Below are 19,971 nucleotides of genomic sequence, written 5' to 3'. Positions count from 1 at the left end.
ACCAGGAGGTGTAATCGGAGATGTTCCTGGCACCAGGAGGTGTAATCGGAGATGTTCCTGGCACCAGGAGGTGTAATCGGAGATGTTCCTGGCACCAGGAGGTGTAATCGGAAATGTTCCTGGCACCAGGAGGTGTAATCGGAAATGTTCCTGGCACCAGGAGGTGTAATCCCTGCTGCTGTTAGTGCTCCGCTTGCTGAGCATGTTCCGTCATCTCGCCTGAGCTCCTGTTTGTGCAGTGTGAGGCTGGATCTGCTGCATTGCAGTATGGAGCTTCCATACAGGCACTGCACAGTTCATACAGGTCTCCGGGAAGGAGAACACCTCACCGGCCGGGATGACCATTGTAGGCTGGGCTCAGGATAAAGTACCACTACTCCTACAGTACAAAATGTCCCATATAAACAAGTATATGCTGCATTTTCAGTAGCAGAGCGGAGACGTCGGGGGTCAGGTTTGTGCGATGGCTCTGACTCGGTTACTGCTGCTAAGTTCTGATTGACCCGAAACCCACGAGATCCGAGCTTTCCGTGAACATTAGGCAGGAAGAACCGAGTCACGTGCAAACCTGTCACCTGTAGTCTCTGCGGTGTATAAGAGGAAATAATAGTCACCCACCAGACAGCTCTCTCTAACAGGCCTCGGCGAGAGATAAAGTGGCCGGAGATAAAGTACCAACCAATCAGCTCCTGTCATTTTTCTAACACAGCTTGTAACGTGACAGTTAGGAACTGATTGGTTGGTACTTTTTCTCCATCCATTTTATCTCTCTCCAAGGCTTAGTACATAGTTACTAATGTAACACAAATTTCCCTTTGCCGCGATAAATCGGGTATCGCCGTTACTAAAACGTTACTAATATAACAAAAATGTCCCTTTGCCGCGATAAATCGGGTATCGCCATAGCTAAAACATTACTAATATAACAAAAATGTCCCTTTGGTGTTTTAAATCGGGTATCGCCGTTACTAATATAACAAAAATGTCCCTTTGCTGTAATAAATCGGGTATCGCCGGTACTAAAACGTTACTAATATAACAAAAATGTCCCTTTGCCGCGATAAATCGAGTATCGCCATTGCTAAAACATTACTAATATAACAAAAATGTCCCTTTGGTGTTTTAAATCGGGTGTCGCCGTTACTAATATAACAAAAATGTCCCTTTGCTGTAATAAATCGGGTATCGGCGTTACTAAAACGTTACTAATATAACAAAAATGTCTCTTTGCCGCAAATAAACGGGTATCGGCATTACTAAAATGTTACTAATATAACAAAAAAGTCCGTTTGCTGCTATAAATCGGGTATCGCCGTTACTCAAACGTTTGCTGGGGGCAGCTGAGTGATGTGTCGGCAATACTGGCTCGGCAGCAGCAGAAGGCATCCGATCACTTTGACACCCAGTCCTGTAAGCTCCTGTGCGTGGGCAAGTCCACTTTTACGCGGACATCAGCCTTGCGTCCGACGCAGAATCTGGCCCATTAGGTGTTAATAAGCCTCTGACTTACCTATTATTAATAAATAGGGGCCTATGTACAGGAGTCTCAGAAAGGTTTTGTATAGGGTGTGCAAGACAGTTTCATTTGGTGCCCTCCAAGTTACCTGTTGCTGGGTGGAGGCGGGGCGGTAGCACGGGGTAGGAGGAGGCCATCACTACGGAAGAAGGGGAGGGCGGGATCACCAGGGAGGAGAAGGAGGCACCACAGTGGAGCAGGAGGCCGGGCTGTGCATTATAGCAATAGGCTGCAGGGTCCCTGCACTGTACGGAGGAGCAGGGCAAGCTCCAGGGGTCAGAGCACCCTGTGCCGCCTCTGTTAATAGCGCCCTATAGTCGTGTGCGGCGTTGCCCCGCGTGACTGAAAATGGGGGTGTGGCCTAATTGCCATAGGTCACGCCCTTAAGTGAGACGTTATTTGGAGGCGTGCCCGCATGGCACGCCTCCAAATAACATCAGGCTGGGGGTAAGCCCAGCACTCCGTCACTAGCTGGGCTTCCCCCAGTCCTCTCCCGGCACTGAATAAATGGTGCGCGCATGTGCATAGCATCCATTTAGCTACTCCGAAGTCCAGCACCCCAACCTCCCGATTTGACCACCCACGAGCCACTTCGGCCCACAGTACTGTCCCGCTGAAATCGGATGTTGGGAGGGGTGCGCCTTCTATGGGGTGGTGCCCCTGCTCGACCGCACTGGTCGAACACCCCAAGAGCCGGCCCTGCGGAGGAGGAGGAGGTGTAATGTGCGGCCTCCTCCTCCATGCAGCCTATTGCAATAATACACAGCCCCTGACCGTCCGTGGCAGCCGCTCCTCTGGCGTCTCTGAATTGTTTTTGGAAGGGCGAGCCGCCTCCTTCGCCCTCTACAGGTCAGGTACGGAATTACAAAAGGATTTAGGTAATCCACTATTTTTTCTTTTCTATCTTCTCTACTATATCAAAGCGAAAATTTGTCCTTCTATACTTGTCATGTTTTGTCATGATCTTAATGTTTATGATGGAAGAGAGCTTTAGCAGGCTTTGCCAGCATTCTCAGCTCTCTGACTATACCAAATTACGCAACAACATTTACTTCTTTCTTCCAACTGTGACAAAATGATGACTTTGCAAGGACCCTGCTGTACTGTGAGCTGTCAAAATATTACACATGGAATGCTTCTCCCAAAGTTTTTATGCGCAGAAAACAGGGAGTCGCTGTAGATGGTCATCCTGGTATCAGAGCAACAGAAGCTCTTGGCCGTGTTTACACTGTACATCCGACACATTTTGAATGCTTCTATCTCTGAAGTTTGCTTTACACCGTTACAGGTCCTACTTCCTTCCAAGACCTTAGGACTGTGGATGGGGAAGTTTGTCACACTTTTCGTGAGGCCTGCCTAAGGAGAGGTTGGTTGGAGGATGATGTGTAAACAAACATTCTTAAAATCCCGGGCAACGCCAGGTACTCCAGCTAGTTGAGAATAATCGGGACTGTGATCTGAGGCGCTAATTAGCCTTTTGCAGGAGAATTCTGTGTATAGCAGGTTATTGGTACATAGCGGTGATACATAGATTTACTGCGTACCTTTATGAAAATGGGATTGATAAATATAAGGGTCAAATTTATTAATTATCGTGTTTTAGACCCGATAATTAGAATTTCTTATTCACACTATTTGCAGTAATAAGAAATTCTGTAACAGCCAGATGCATTAATAATCACACACAGGGACAGGGGCTGTGATATCAGTCTGTTCCTGCCATGTGATTGTTTGTGCGTTCACATAACTTTGTACTGCGGGACCCCACCAGCCTACTGCGTATGCAGTCATCAGATCATGCAAGCACGAACAGCTATTACAGCAGAGGGATCTAGAGGGTCCCTCTCATGGTAAAATCTGCAATATGTAGTCTATAAATTGGGAGGTAAATTAGGAGAGTGGGGGACATTGGGTAGGTCTTTATTACAGGAGTCAATTTTTATGCGTTGAGCCTTTCATTGCAGTGTTTGGAGTGCAGCTTACAATGTGATTCTCTAGTAACCGTCCAAAAAGTCTCCAAGTAAGGTCTGACGTTAGAGCTGGCTGAGGATTTGGGGAGGGGGCATGCTAAGGATTGGTGACATTAGGGTTGGCTGAGGGTTTGGGGAGGGGACACTTTGATAAAAGCTTTGATGCCAAAACGCGTCTGTGTGACTGGAGGGACTGCGACCGTAGGGGTGACCATACCATTTCAAGGAGTATCACGAAGAGGTGATCTGAACCCGGGTATTTCACTCACTATCGTATGTGCACATGCTTGCCTTGGTTGGAAGGCCCCATCTGGTACGCGGCCACTTTTATTTTGTTTTATGTGGTTATATCCAATAAATGTAATAGTATCACACTATGGTCGCTTTTGTTATTTCTAACTTTCCTTGAGGTTTTGATACACCTTGCTGGGTGCGAACCTTACACTAGCTACTAAAGAGAAAGAAGTTAATCCCCTTTACGCTGTGATAAGACGGACCATCCATACCTACATGTAAGTAGGAGTAGAAAATCTACACCTTTAAATTAAAATTACCTGCCAACGGTATATTCTTTCTGCTTGTTTTGAGGGATTCTTGGAGGAAGATATATAAGAGAAGAAGTGAAATCTGCCATCCCAATAAACTGTGTTATAAAAAGAGACTCATTTATATCTCAGAAAAAGGAGCGCTTGGAGTATTGTATATTTTTCATTGTTAAAGATTGAAGACGTTAGGGCTGGCTGAGGATTTGGGGAGGGGGCATGCTAAGGATTGGGGATGTTAGGGCTGGCTGAGGATTTGGGGAGAGGGCATGCTAAGGACTGGTGATGTTAGGGCTGGCTGAGGAATTGGGGAGAGGGCATGCTAAGGACTGGTGATGTTAAGGCTGGCTGAGGATTTGGGGAGGGGGCATGCTAAGGATTGGTGATGTTAGGGCTGGCTGAGGATTTGGGGAGAGGGCATGCTAAGGACTGGTGATAGGGCTGGCTGAGGATTTGGGGAGAGGGCATGCTAAGGACTGGTGATGTTAGGGCTGGCTGAGGATTTGGGGAGGGGGCATGCTAAGGATTGGGGACGCTAGGGATGGCTGAGGATTTGGGGAGGGGGCATGCTAAGGATTGTGGACGTTAGGGCTGGCTGAGGATTTGGGGAGGGGGCATGCTAAGGATTGAGGACATTAGGGCTGGCTGAGGATTTGGGGAGGGGGCATGCTAAGGATTGAGGACATTAGGGCTGGCTGAGGATTTGGGGAGGGGGCATGCTAAGGACTGGTGATGTTAGGGCTGGCTGAGGATTTGGGGAGGGGGCATGCTAAGGATTGGGGACGCTAGGGATGGCTGAGGATTTGGGGAGGGGGCATGCTAAGGATTGTGGACGTTAGGGCTGGCTGAGGATTTGGGGAGGGGGCATGCTAAGGATTGTGGACGTTAGGGCTGGCTGAGGATTTGGGGAGGGGGCATGCTAAGGATTGAGGACATTAGGGCTGGCTGAGGATTTGGGGAGGGGGCATGCTAAGGATTGGGGACGTTAGGGCTGGCTGAGGATTTGGGGAGGGGGCATGCTAAGGATTGGGGATGCTAGTGCTGGCTGAGGATTTGGGGAGGGGGCATGCTAAGGATTGGGGACGTTAGGGCTGGCTGAGGATTTGGGGAGGGGGCATGCTAAGGATTGGGGACATTAGGGCTGGCTGAGGATTTGGGGAGGGGGCATGCTAAGGATTGGGGATGTTAGGGCTGGCTGAGGATTTGGGGAGGGGGCATGCTAAAGATTGGGGACATTAGGACTGGCTGAGGATTTGGGGAGGGGGCATGCAAAGGATTGGGAACATTAGGGCTGGCTGAGGATTTGAGGAGGGGGCATGGGACGTTGGGACTGGCTGAGGATTTGGGGAGGGGGCATGCTAAGGATTGGGGGCATTAGTACTGGCTGAGGATTTGGGGAGGGGGCATGCTAAGGACTAGGGACATTAGGGCTGGCTGAGGATTTGGGGAGGAGGCATGCTAAGGATTGGGGACATTAGTACTGGCTAAGGATATGGGGAGGGGGCATGCTAAGGATTGGGGACATTAGTACTGGCTAAGGATATGGGGAGGGGGCATGCTAAGGATTGGGGACATTAGGGCTGGCTGAGGATTTGGGGAGGGGGCATGCTAAGGATTGGGGACATTAGTACTGGCTGAGGATTTGGGGAGGGGCATGCTAAGGATTGGGGACATTAGTACTGGCTAAGGATATGGGGAGGGGGCATGCTAAGGATTGGGGACATTAGGGCTGGCTGAGGATTTGGGGAGGGGGCATGCTAAGGATTGGGGACATTAGTACTGGCTAAGGATATGGGGAGGGGGCATGCTAAGGATTGGGGACATTAGGGCTGGCTGAGGATTTGGGGAGGGGACATGCTAAGGATTGGGGACGTTAGGGCTGGCTGAGGATTTGGGGAGGGGGCATGCTAAGGATTGGGGATGCTAGTGCTGGCTGAGGATTTGGGGAGGGGGCATGCTAAGGATTGGGGACGTTAGGGCTGGCTGAGGATTTGGGGAGGGGGCATGCTAAGGATTGGGGACATTAGGGCTGGCTGAGGATTTGGGGAGGGGGCATGCTAAGGATTGGGGATGTTAGGGCTGGCTGAGGATTTGGGGAGGGGGCATGCTAAAGATTGGGGACATTAGGACTGGCTGAGGATTTGGGGAGGGGGCATGCAAAGGATTGGGAACATTAGGGCTGGCTGAGGATTTGAGGAGGGGGCATGGGACGTTGGGACTGGCTGAGGATTTGGGGAGGGGGCATGCTAAGGATTGGGGACATTAGTACTGGCTGAGGATTTGGGGAGGGGGCATGCTAAGGACTAGGGACATTAGGGCTGGCTGAGGATTTGGGGAGGGGGCATGCTAAGGATTGGGGACATTAGTACTGGCTAAGGATATGGGGAGGGGGCATGCTAAGGATTGGGGACATTAGTACTGGCTAAGGATATGGGGAGGGGGCATGCTAAGGATTGGGGACATTAGGGCTGGCTGAGGATTTGGGGAGGGGGCATGCTAAGGATTGGGGACATTAGTACTGGCTGAGGATTTGGGGAGGGGCATGCTAAGGATTGGGGACATTAGTACTGGCTAAGGATATGGGGAGGGGGCATGCTAAGGATTGGGGACATTAGGGCTGGCTGAGGATTTGGGGAGGGGGCATGCTAAGGATTGGGGACATTAGTACTGGCTGAGGATTTGGGGAGGGGCATGCTAAGGATTGGGGACATTAGTACTGGCTGAGGATTTGGGGAGGGGCATGCTAAGGATTGGGGACATTAGTACTGGCTGAGGATTTGGGGAGGGGCATGCTAAGGATTGGGGACATTAGTACTGGCTGAGGATTTGGGGAGGGGCATGCTGCTGATTTTACATTTTTTCTTTTTATTTAGTAATGTTTTACTTTAAACAGCATAGTGCGGGACCTGGGCACAGTCTTTGGGCCTGATTCAGACCCACTCGCGAGCGGCTGTCCGCTCGCAAGTGGGTCGATGGTCTGCACTGAGCATGCGCACGACGGAGGGAGCTCCGTCGTGCGCATGCGCCAGACGCGACGAGCGAAGGAAAGTCCTTCGCTCGTTGTGTCCGATCAAAGGGGGCGTGCTGTCAATGTTGATTGACAGCACGCCCCCTTTGGTGGGCGTGCCGGGGGCGTGCCTCCCTGACGGGGGCGTTCCCACGGGAACGCCTCCCGTCAGAAGCCGGCCCACTGACATCACTAGTGATGTCAGTGGGAGTGATTTTGGCTCTGATAGAGCCAAAATCACTCCGGAGCTTGCGGTTGAAAACCTCAACCGCAGGCTCCGGCTCGCAATTTCGATGGTCGCGATGGTCTCGACCATCGCGGCCATCAAAAAGCACGCTCGTATAGCCTGTGGGTGGTGACCCACAGCTATACGAGCGTCCAGGAGGACGCTCCATGAAAATGGAGCCCGGCCCTCATTCAGAGCGTGCGCTCTGCTCAGAGCGTACGGCTCTGAATGAGGGCCTTTGTCTTCTGCTCCCATCTTTCCCAATTTGAGGGTTATCGCCATCCCACCTGCGTTCATTTGTGTCCTGCGCTGAGAATGTCGGGTGTGCACCCTGTTAACCTTTGCCCTGCATAGTGATGAATGCTACTGTTGAGCAACAATTATTGGGTGAGGGCCAGTCAAGAAGCCCCATTCCAATGCAGCCGGAACCCCACTGTGAAATGGGTGGGCACGCACCTAGTTTATGGGTCAAGGCGGTATGCTTTGTCACTGGTGGAAAATGTGTGTGTGAGGTGTTAGTACATCACTTAAAACCCACCCGTGGATGCAATTTTTCATCAAAATGCAACATGCGGGCACAAGTCAAGGCCCATTAAAAATACAGGATTAGACCCGATCTCAACCCAATCGCATAACTGGAGCCCGTTTGGAAATTGGTACAACAAGAAAGACTACTGATAATGAACCCTCAGCACCCATTTATCTCATCTCATTAATTTCACTCCACAATTAGAAATTGCGCTCCTGCCCTGCTCCGTAGATGGAGGGGCCCTGGTGCGCCTTCTCTGTCCTTTCTTGGAACGCCTTTACTACGCCAAGCCCCTCCCCTCTGACTGTGCAATCTGCTGCTCTTCCACCAATGACGTCATATTACTCTAGACGCAGTTACACAAATCACAGCGCACAGCAGGTCCAATGTGCTGCAAAGTCACCGTCAGGGACTCAGAGAGCACCGAGGAAGCTTCTACAATGCTGATTGCAAGACTGTGGGAAAGGGTTGAAAACTGCTTATGATAAATGAGCCCATTACACTTTTTTTGCAGAAAAAAATCCAGCTGTGAAGTGGACGTGTCCATGGCTGGAAGTATAGCGCAGGTCTGTACACACAAAGGACGAGAGGCTGCGTCATAAAGCTATTCGCACACAATACTATCAACACCAGAGTCCATAGCGCCAAGCTGTATACTGTGAGAGATGTAAGTACCACGGTATACGGAACATGGCTTCCCTTAGCTCTCCTTTACGTCTTCAGAGATTGCCACAATAATCTAAATATGGAACTTGTACCAAAGGTTTCAAGAAGAATTTAACCAAAAAGTCTTCTAGACATAAACAACTAGTAACATTCACAAATATATACACATACACACACACAGTAATACCTCACAGTCCTGTGTATACATCAGTAACATCAGCCACAGCTCAGCCAGCATAGAAACACCCACTACTGCTATCTAACATCTGTAATACCTCACAGTCCTGTGTATACATCTATAACATCAGCCACAGCACAGCCAGCATAGAGACAACCACTACTGCAGTGTTGGCTAACCTTGACACTCCAGCTGTTGTGGAACTATATATCCCAGCATGCCCTGCCACAGTTTTAGCATGCCCTAATAGCAAAACTGTAGCAGTACATGCTGGGTTATGTAGTTCCATAACAGCTGGAGTGTCAAGGTTTGCCAACACTGCACTACTGCTATCTAACATCTGTAATACCTCACAGTCCTGTGTATACATCTATAACATCAGCCACAGCTCAGCCAGCATAGAGAAGCCCACTACTGCTTTCTCACATCTGTAATACCTCACAGTCCTGTGTATACAGCTGTAACATCAGCCACAGCTCAGCCAGCATAGAGAAGCCCACTACTGCTTTCTCACATCTGTAATACCTCACAGTCCTGTGTATACAGCTGTAACATCAGCCACAGCTCAGCCAGCATAGAGACACCCACTACTGCTATCTCACATCTGTAATACCTCACAGTCCTGTGTATACATCTGTAACATCAGCCACAGCACAGCCAGCATAGAGACACCCACTACTGCTATCTCACATCTGTAATACCTCACAGTCCTGTGTATACATCTGTAACATCAGCCACAGCTCAGCCAGCATAGAGACGCCCACTACTGCTATCTCACATCTGTAATACCTCACAGTCCTGTGTATACATCTGTAACATAAGGCCACAGCTGAGCCAGCATAGAGTCATCCACTACTGCTATCTCACATCTGTAATGCCTCACAGTCCTGTGCATACATCTGTAACAACAGCCATAGCTCAGCCAGCATAGAGACGCCACTACTGCTTTCTCACATCTGTAATACCTAACAGTCCTGTGTATACATCAGGATCATCAGCCACAGCTCAGCCAGCATAGAGACACCCACTACTGCTATCTCACATCTGTAATACCTCACAGTCCTGTGTATACATCAGTAACAGCACAGCCAGCATAGAGACACCCACTACTGCTATCTCACATCTGTAAAACCTCACAGTCCTGTGTATACATCTGTAACATCAGCCACAGCTCAGCCAGCATAGACACCCACTAGTGCTATCTCACATCTGTAATACCTCACAGTCCTGTGTATACATCTGTAACATCAGCCACAGCTCAGCCAGCAGAGACACCACTACTGCTATCTCACATCTGTAATACCTTACAGTCCTGTGTATACATCTAACATCAGCCACAGCTCAGCCAGCATAGAGACACCCAATACTGCTATCTCACATCTGTAATACCTCACAGACCTCTGTATACATCTGTAACATCAGCCACAGCTCAGCTAGCATAGAGACACCGACTACTGCTATCTCACATCTGTAATACCTCACAGACCTGTGGATACATCTGTAACATCAGCCACAGCACAGCCAGCACAGAGACGCCCACTACTTCTATCTCACATCTGTTAATACCTCACAGTCCTGTGTATACATTTGTAACATCAGCCACAGCTCAGCCAGCATACACACGCACTACTGCTATCTCACATCTGTAATACCTCAGTCATGCGTATACATCAGTAACATGAGCCACAGCTCAGCCAGCATAGAGACACCCACTACTGCTATCTCACATCTGTAATACCTCACAGTCCTGTGTATACATCTGTAACATCAGTAACAGCTCAGCCAGCATATAGACGCCCACTACTGCTTTCTCACATCAGTAATACCTCACAGTCCAGTGTATACATCTGTAACATCAGCCACAGCTCAGCCAGCATAGACACCCACTACTGCAGTGTTGGCTAACCTTGACACTCCAGCTGTTGTGGAACTATATATCCCAGCATGCCCTGCCACAGTTTTAGCATGCCCTACTAGCAAAACTGTAACAGTACATGCTGGGTTATGTAGTTCCATAACAGCTGGAGTGTCAAGGTTTGCCAACACTGCACTACTGCTAACATCTGTAATACCTCACAGTCCTGTGTATACATCTGTAACATCAGCCACAGCTCAGCCAGCATAGACACCCACTACTGCTATCTCACATCTGTAATACCTCACAGTCCTGTGTATACATCTATAACATCAGCCACAGCACAGCCAGCATAGAGACAACCACTACTGCAGTGTTGGCTAACCTTGACACTCCAGCTGTTGTGGAACTATATATCCCAGCATGCCCTGCCACAGTTTTAGCATGCCCTAATAGCAAAACTGTAGCAGTACATGCTGGGTTATGTAGTTCCATAACAGCTGGAGTGTCAAGGTTTGCCAACACTGCACTACTGCTATCTAACATCTGTAATACCTCACAGTCCTGTGTATACATCTATAACATCAGCCACAGCTCAGCCAGCATAGAGAAGCCCACTACTGCTATCTCACATCTGTAATACCTCACAGTCCTGTGTATACAGCTGTAACATCAGCCACAGCTCAGCCAGCATAGAGACACCCACTACTGCTATCTCACATCTGTAATACCTCACAGTCCTGTGTATACATCTGTAACATCAGCCACAGCACAGCCAGCATAGAGACGCCCACTACTGCTATCTCACATCTGTAATACCTCACAGTCCTGTGTATACATCTGTAACATCAGCCACAGCTCAGCCAGCATAGAGACACCCACTACTGCTATCTCACATCTGTAATACCTCACAGTCCTGTGTATACATCTGTAACATCAGCCACAGCTCAGCCAGCATAGAGACAACCACTACTGCAGTGTTGGCTAACCTTGACACTCCAGCTGTTGTGGAACTATATATCCCAGCATGCCCTGCCACAGTTTAAGCATGCCCTAATAGCAAAACTGTAGCAGTACATGCTGGGTTATGTAGTTCCATAACAGCTGGAGTGTCAAGGTTTGCCAACACTGCACTACTGCTATCTAACATCTGTAATACCTCACAGTCCTGTGTATACATCTGTAACATCAGTAACAGCTCAGACATAATATAGACGTCCACTACTGCTTTCTCACATCTGTAATACCTCACAGTCCTGTGTATACATCTGTAACATCAGCCACAGCTCAGCCAGCATAGAGACACCCACTACTGCTATCTCACATCTGTAATACCTCACAGTCCTGTGTATACATTTGTAACATCAGCCACAGCTCAGCCAGCATAGAGACACCCACTGCTGCTATCTCACATCTGTAATACCTCACAGTCCTGTGTATACATCAGTCACACAGCACAGCCAGCATAGAGACACCTACTACTGCTTTCTCACATCTGTAATACCTCACATTCCTGTGTATACATCTGTAACATCAGCCACAGCTCAGCCAGCATAGAGACACCCACTACTGCTATCTCACATCTGTAATACCTCACAGTCCTGTGTATACATAAGTAACATCAGCCACAGCTCAGCCAGCATAGAGACACCCACTACTGCTATCTCACATCTGTAATACCTCACAGTCCTGTGTATACATCAGTAACATCAGCCACAGCTCAGCCAGCATAGAGACACCCACTACTGCTATCTCACATCTGTAATACCTCACAGTCCTGTGTATACATCTGTAACATCAGCCACAGCAGCCAGCACAGAGACACCCACTACTGCTTTCTCACATCTGTAATACCTCACATTCCTGTGTATACATCTGTAACATCAGCCACAGCTCAGCCAGCATAGAGACAACCACTACTGCTATCTCACATCTGTAATACCTCACAGTCCTGTGTATACATCTGTAACATCAGTAACAGCTCAGACATCATATAGACGTCCCCACTACTGCTTTCTCACATCTGTAATACCTCACAGTCCTGTGTATACATCTGTAACATCAGTAACAGCTCAGCCAGCATATAGACGCCCACTACTGCTTTCTCACATCTGTAATACCTCACAGTCCTGTGTATACATCTGTAACATCAGTAACAGCTCAGCCAGCATATAGACGCCCACTACTGCTTTCTCACATCTGTAATACCTCACAGTCCTGTGTATACATCTGTAACATCAGCCACAGCTCAGCCAGCATAGAGACACCCACTACTGCTATCTCACATCTGTAATACCTCACAGTCCTGTGTATACATTTGTAACATCAGCCACAGCTCAGCCAGCATAGACACCCACTACTGCTATCTCACATCTGTAATACCTCAGTCCTGTGTATACATCTGTAACATCAGCCACAGCACAGCCAGCAGAGAGACACCCACTACTGCTATCTCATGTCCATAATACCTCATAGTACTGTGTATACATCTGTAACATCAGCCACAGCTCAGCCAGCATAGAGACACCCACTGCTGCTATCTCACATCTGTAATACCTCACAGTCCTGTGTATACATCAGTCCCACAGCACAGCCAGCATAGAGACACCCACTACTGCTTTCTCACATCTGTAATACTTCACAGTCCTGTGTATACATCTGAAACAGTCACAGCTCAACCAGCATATAGATGCCCACTACTGCTATCTCACATCCGTAATACCTCACAGTCCTGTGTATACATCTGTAACATCAGCCACAGCTCAGCCAGAATAGAGACACCCACTACTGCTATTTCACATCCGTAATACCTCACAGTACTGTGTATACATCTGTAACATCAGCCACAGCTCAACCAGCATAGAGACACCCACTACTGCTTTCTCACATCTGTAATACCTCACAGTCCTGTGTATACATCTGTAACATCAGCCACAGCACAGCCAGCATAGAGACACCCACTACTGCTATCTCACATCTGTAATTTGTAAAAGAGGAAAACTAAAATTAGAAAAATTAATTTTAGGTGTATTTTAGTTACTCATTTGTAGTCCCCTTTTCATGCGTTTTACCCTGTACAGCGCCATATTTTCTCCTATTGGCAGATTTTGGAACCAAATCTTTTTTCATGGAATCCTTCTCCCCAGGGCGTGTGAGGTGTGTGAGTGGTACAGTCAGCCAGGCCGCAGGGTCCTGAGGGCCACACCATCGCTGCTCCACGACACCTGCATGTGGCTTCCAGGAAGCCTGGAACCTGCAGCAAGTAGCCACCTGGACGCTCCGAGCAGACACCCCTCAGCCTGTGGAGTGCTCTACTTCCAAAATAACATCACTCTAAGGCAGGGATGGGCAATAAGCTGCCCTCCAGCTGCTGCAGAACTACACATCCCAGCATGCCCTGCCACAGTTTTGCTATTTGGCCATGATTATATTGTTGCAGGGCATGCTGGGATGTGTAGTTTAGCATCAGCCATAGGGCGCTTTTGGCCACTCCTGCTCTAAGGGGCCCATTTATCAATAGTCACATACTCTGTGCGATTTGGGAGCAATATTAGTGCCCATGATCGCATTGCAATATAAGATAATTGCGCCTGAATGTAGGCTGGAGAGCCATTTATCATACCTAACGAGTTTCATCACTCGTTGAATATGATAAAACTCGTTGATAAATCGGCCCCTAAAGCTTGGTACACACTGACAGATATATTGGCCAATCAATTGATCAGCCAATATATCTGGTGCCCATCGGCCGTGTGTATCAGCGATATGTCTGTGAGCAACATCAATCACAGGCATATCGTGTCAGCTCTGCTGCACAGCCGATGGCAGATATATCTGCAGACCACCCGTACACATGTAGCAGAGGCCGCAGGGAGGGGGACAGGGATGGTCGCAAGGGGGTGTTTGCAGTAGCCGGCAGAGGAGCATGCGCAGATACATTCTCCCTATATTATTTGCGAAAAATACAGGGAGAAGTGTACGGATGAGATTCGCAGGGACAAAGCACTAATAGAGCAGGAAGACCACTACTGACATGAACTTCAGACGCTCAGCGGGGCTCGCGCCCGCCAGACCCGGTGCATGCGCTGTGCGCAATCATCGAGCCGCTTGCGAGCGCACAACGCTTGCGAGCAGCTCTGAATGAGCTCCCGTCCCTGCAGGGGATTTTTGATAAACCTGTGATATTTCCTAAAAAGATCGGAACCATCACACTACAACCGTATTTTGAATGCGGATTGTAGTAAATAGGGCCCTTAGCCTCTGATAAACTACTGCGACATGTCTGTCTACTTCTGTGATTGTCATTAATTCTGACAGCGCTTTGCCTATGAGAATGGCGTTATCTGCGTACTACAAGTAATGGTGTATTTGCTGCCGGCTTGCGCCTGGTTTATGATGGTGACACTAAGGTACGGACTATGCGTCATCTGTGCGCCCCAATGTGCAAGGACTGGGGCGCCCACTGCCAGCGCCCATAGACACTGAAATACCGTTTGGCGCTTCCTTAGTCGCCACCATCAAAGCTTGCGCCAGCCCTAGGGTGGATTCAGACTCTCCGCGTAATTACAACCTCCCATGTGAGCGGTTGAGCGTCTGCGTACACAGCGACACGGCTGCAAAACTCCCATAAGACGCAACATCTTTATGCGCCTTCTTAGCCGCCCTCGTTACCTCCAAGTCACCGTCCAGGATCGCCCCTCACATGTCTGGCACTGCCTCCACATATGTACAAAATCGTGACGCATGCGCGGTGCGACTCAGCCAAATGTACAAACTTCGGCCGCTTGCATAAATATCAAAATAGCGTCCGACTAAGAATCAGGACGTTGTGCTCTATACGTTGTATGCGGTACAGATTGTCTCCCTGGCATCTAGGTAAGCTCGGCGTATTTGCCAGCAGTAACGGAACAACCAGTTATATGCAGACAGAGCGAGGGTAGAGAGTATCGTCTCAGGACATGTGCAAGAAAATCAGCATCAGCGGTAAATGAGCAGATGGCGAATGATATATAATATTGGGTGAGGGCTCGGCCAGTGTCTGAAAGCAAGTTTATGTTATTAGGTTACTATTAATGAGTCATATTGACATCCGCACAGCTCTTGGGATTATCTGTGGTTTGCGGCTGTCAAACACAGTGAAGGAAAACGATCCTGTATATACGACTGTGCCACGGATAGTGGAAAGCACATGGCAGGTAGGTTTCAGGATACCGTTTTGCCCACTTTCTGTCCTTTAATTTTACCCCTTTTCTGGACCATGGTTCCCCCCTTAAAAAATTATCTCATAAAATACCCTCACCCAAAGATATCACGCCCATTACTTACTACTCAGCGATGCCATGACAGTGCTGTACTGAGAGGGAGTTATGAGACGTGAATAAGACAGGATGGCTCTGAATCAGGCCCACAGCCTGCAATATGACAGTTAGGAGCTGATTGGTTGGTAGTTTATCTCTCCACTTTATTACTCTCCAGAGCTTAGTACATTTTCCCCATAAGGGTCCTCTCATAGAGCCCTCAGAGATTAATAACAGGCTGGGTTTAGCATCACCCAATCCTTTCTCCCCCCGTCGTCTAGAGGTTTTGGGGTTTCAAGCTGGGAGATGGGCGAGCGCCAGCCACAGGTGGCAAAGGCTGTAAAAGGTGAAAATGGCCGGAGGGAACTTTCTATTACAAAGACAAAGGAGATTTGCAGGATCCTCACCTTAATCAGAGCGTCCAGCTCCTGCTGAGTGACACACGAATGTGTCTGCAGGAAATCCGCCTTCTCCAGGGCTATCGTGCTTTTTTGGCTGCTTTCAAATGGCTGCTCAAGTGCCCGGAAGACAAGTCCACCGCTGACCAGATAAACCACCACCACCACGAAGATGGCCAGGACAGTCTTCCACTTCATCACAGAGTGCAGGCCTCGGGAAGTGTTGTCCATAGTAGAGACCACAGTCGTCCGGGAGCACACAGACAACCTAGGGGTTGAGGTGGGAGTGGGGTGGTGCCCATTCGGCTTTGGATCAGATGGGGGCACAGGCAGGGAGGCTGGTGATGGTACCGTTGAGGGCACTGCCACTAGAAGGATATAAAAACGATGAATTAAACCTCTGGAGACGCAAGTTAGGCTGTTGCAAGATCATTTATAAAGTTTGATTACAATTTCATTACAGATGTACAGATAAATCTAGAAGTATAGGTACCTTGGTATGGTTCTGCCGAATACTAGTAATGACTGATATTTCTGTATATTTTCCAGTGCCATGTGACCTACATGGCAATCAAAGTCACGTGGCACATGGTGTGAGCAGCGAGTCACTGATATGCCTCTCTGAGCTCTGTTTTCACTATGGCATCATCAAACCTCCTCCTAAACCCCCTGCCATGGTGAGAAGTGTGAGACTGTGTACATGCACCTGTGTCTGGCAGCCAGACAATGTGTTCTCCAGTCGTTCTCAAACTCGGTCCTCAAGGCGCCCTCACAGTCCAGGTTTTAAAATCCAGGCTTGTGCACAGAGTGTATAATCCACCAGACTGAGGTGCAAAATAAATCAACTGGATATCTTTAAAAATTATTCATGTTTGGGCGAGATTAAACACGACCTGTTCACACAAACATGCCCATGCTTGTCCAGCCCAAACTCGCAAGTTTACCAAGAATTGTGTTTTGCTAAATCGTGTTTTTGGATGTTGTTATGTGATCGTGTTTTCTGCCAGTGGTCCCTGTGTCTGGCTGCAACCAAACACACCCAAACATGCAGCCTGCACACATCAGTGAGATCCGTGCAGGCTGCATGTGTGTATTGTGTATAAAACAGATGTGTAAAACTATAAAAAAAAAAAAAAAAAAAAAAAAAAACAGCGTGGGCTTCCCCCCCCCCCCCCCCCCCCCCAAAAAAAAAGCATAAGCAGCCCCAGGCTCTTTGGGCCGGCCCTGGTTCAAAAAAATATGGGGAACAAAATGTGCAGGCATCCTCCGTATTTTCTTTTCTTTCGAAAATCACAAGAAGTGTAATATTTATAATCTCACAGTTACACCTCTACAGAATGACGCCTGTTTTATAATTCTATTATTAATAGTTAATGGGTTAGTAATAACACTACAGATCACCTCTCTTTTCCAGTAACCCCTTGTTAGGTAAATACAGCGTATATTATTCTGCAGTCACTTACTGGCACCACAAACTGTACAGATAGAAATACAGAACTTTATATGCACTATAATCTCTACCAATAACTTATTAGTGACATTTAGAAAACATTCCTGTAAATTGTGCTCATCTTATTCATGTTCCTCCCCGCTAAAACAGGAGATGCATACCCTGAGCAATAAGCTTTCTGCTAATTGTTTTATTATTATTCATTTATAATGTGCCAACATCTGTGCAGTAAAAATGAGACTCCTGATCAACAGAGCTAGCGAGCTAAGCTTCTAAATAACTGTGGAGATACGAGATCTCTGATCAGGTCACACATGCTTGCCTACCCTCCCGATTTGGTCAGGAGCTTCCCGCACGCTGCAGTCCCCTCCTGCTACCACGATGAGTGAGAATCCCCGGCATTGGGTATAAGAATGTATGAATGTGATGCAATTCATGCAGAATCGCATCATTTTGGCCCCGTCCCCTGCTTCACAATGCCGGGATTATCAGGATTATCATAGCGGGGGCGGGGCCAAAATGATGCAACCGCATGGCCACGGCCCCTGTTCCGCCCACAACAGCTAGGCACGCTTCACGATTTTGCCAATCTGGCTACCCCCTCACGGAAGGGGCAGCCAGAATGTCGGCATCTCTGAGGTCACAGATTGCACCAGAAAAGATATATGTGGTATATGACAGAACTGTAGCGGCATCACCCGGAGACAGCCTCGCTGCTTGTCACTGAGATGAATCCGTCAGATTGCCACATACTTGCCAACTCTCCCTCATTGTCAGGGAGACTCCCTGACATAGCAGCAATCTCCCCGTCTCCCTGACATAGCAGAAATCTCCCCGTCTCCCTGACATAGCAGCAATCTCCCCGTCTCCCTGACATAGCAGCAATCTCCCCGTCTCCCTGACATAGCAGCAATCTCCCCGTCTCCCTGACATAGCAGAAATCTCCCCGTCTCCCTGACATAGCAGAAATCTCCCCGACTCCCTGGCATAGCAGAAATCTCCCCGTCTCCCTGACATAGCAGCAATCTCCCCGTCTCCCTGACATAGCAGAAATCTCCCCGTCTCCCTGACATAGCAGAAATCTCCCCGTCTCCCTGACATAGCAGCAATCTCCCCGACTCCCTGACATAGCAGAAATCTCCTCGTCTCCCTGACATAGCAGCAATCTCCCCGTCTCCCTGACATAGCAGCAATCTCCCCGTCTCCCTGACATAGCAGCAATCTCCCCGTCTCCCAGACATAGCAGCAATCTCCCCGTCTCCCAGACATAGCAGCAATCTCCCCGTCTCCCAGACATAGCAGCAATCTCCCCGTCTCCCAGACATAGCAGCAATCTCCCCGTCTCCCAGACATAGCAGCAATCTCCCCGTCTCCCTGACATAGCAGCAATTTCCCTGTCTCCCTGACATAACAGCAATCTCCCCGACTCCCTGACATCTGTCTCCCTGGTGATCAGTGTTGTCATGGGGATTTTATGTGGGAGGACATTGGGCCAAATCAGAGATTGGTATAAATGTCTGATGTATCATTTCCCTGCATTGGGTATAAGGCACAATGATCCCTATGGCTACATGTATTAGTATCATTTCCCTGCATTGGGTATAAGACACAATGATCCCTATGGCTACATGCATTAGTATAATTTCACTGTATTGGGTATAAGGCACAATGATCCTATGGTTACATGTATTAGTATCATTTCCCTGCATTGGTATAAGGCACAATGATCCCTATGGCTACATGTATTTTCTGAAAAGTATCAGTGTGTTTTCATCAACAAAAAGATCCTACTAACTGCTTTGAGGCTCATTTACATTTAGATGTAAGTCAGTATTATATGACACACCCCTCACTTTACAGCACGCTCATAGGTGCTGCTTTCACAATCTCCCTTACTTGCTAGTGTATGGGGACAGCGGCCATTCCGGGAGAGAAAGGTAAGCAGGAGATATCTGTGATACTAGTGTATGGGGACAGCGGCCATTCCGGGAGAGGAAGGTAAGCAGGAGATATCTGTGATACTAGTGTATGGGGACAGCGGGCAAGGTGACCGGTGTGAGTGTGACATGCAGGAGGTAGAGGTGACCGGTGTGAGTGTGACATGCAGGAGGTAGAGGTGACCGGTGTGAGTGTGACATGCAGGAGGTAGAGGTGACCGGTGTGAGTGTGACATGCAGGAGGTAGAGGTGACCGGTGTGAGTGTGACATGCAGGAGGTAGAGGTGACCGGTGTGAGTGTGACATGCAGGAGGTAGAGGTGACCGGTGTGAGTGTGACATGCAGGAGGTAGAGGTGACCGGTGTGAGTGTGACATGCAGGAGGTAGAGGTGACCGGTGT

The 19,971-nt window shown here is 48.6% G+C and overlaps 1 protein-coding gene across 1 annotated transcript in view; it reads right to left on the bottom strand.

The window, feature by feature from the left end:
* Positions 1–19,613, bottom strand: part of KCNK10 (potassium two pore domain channel subfamily K member 10) — a 64,004-nt gene extending 44,391 nt beyond the window's left edge. The window contains exons 1-2 of the mRNA XM_088462513.1: positions 19,531–19,613; positions 16,194–16,552 (exon numbers count right to left, since the gene is read on the bottom strand). Coding sequence (XP_088318639.1) covers positions 16,194–16,552; position 19,531 — 360 coding nt within the window. The 5' untranslated portion in view covers positions 19,532–19,613. The remainder of the gene's footprint in view (positions 1–16,193; positions 16,553–19,530) is intronic.
* Positions 19,614–19,971: the final 358 nt, after the last annotated feature.

The sequence above is a fragment of the Taudactylus pleione genome, unplaced genomic scaffold, assembly GCF_031769625.1.
Source record: "Taudactylus pleione unplaced genomic scaffold, aTauple2 ptg001254l, whole genome shotgun sequence".
NCBI classification, from domain to species: domain Eukaryota; kingdom Metazoa; phylum Chordata; class Amphibia; order Anura; family Myobatrachidae; genus Taudactylus; species Taudactylus pleione.
Note: the sequence above shows the minus strand (reverse complement) of the source record. Positions and strands in the feature narration are given on the sequence as shown.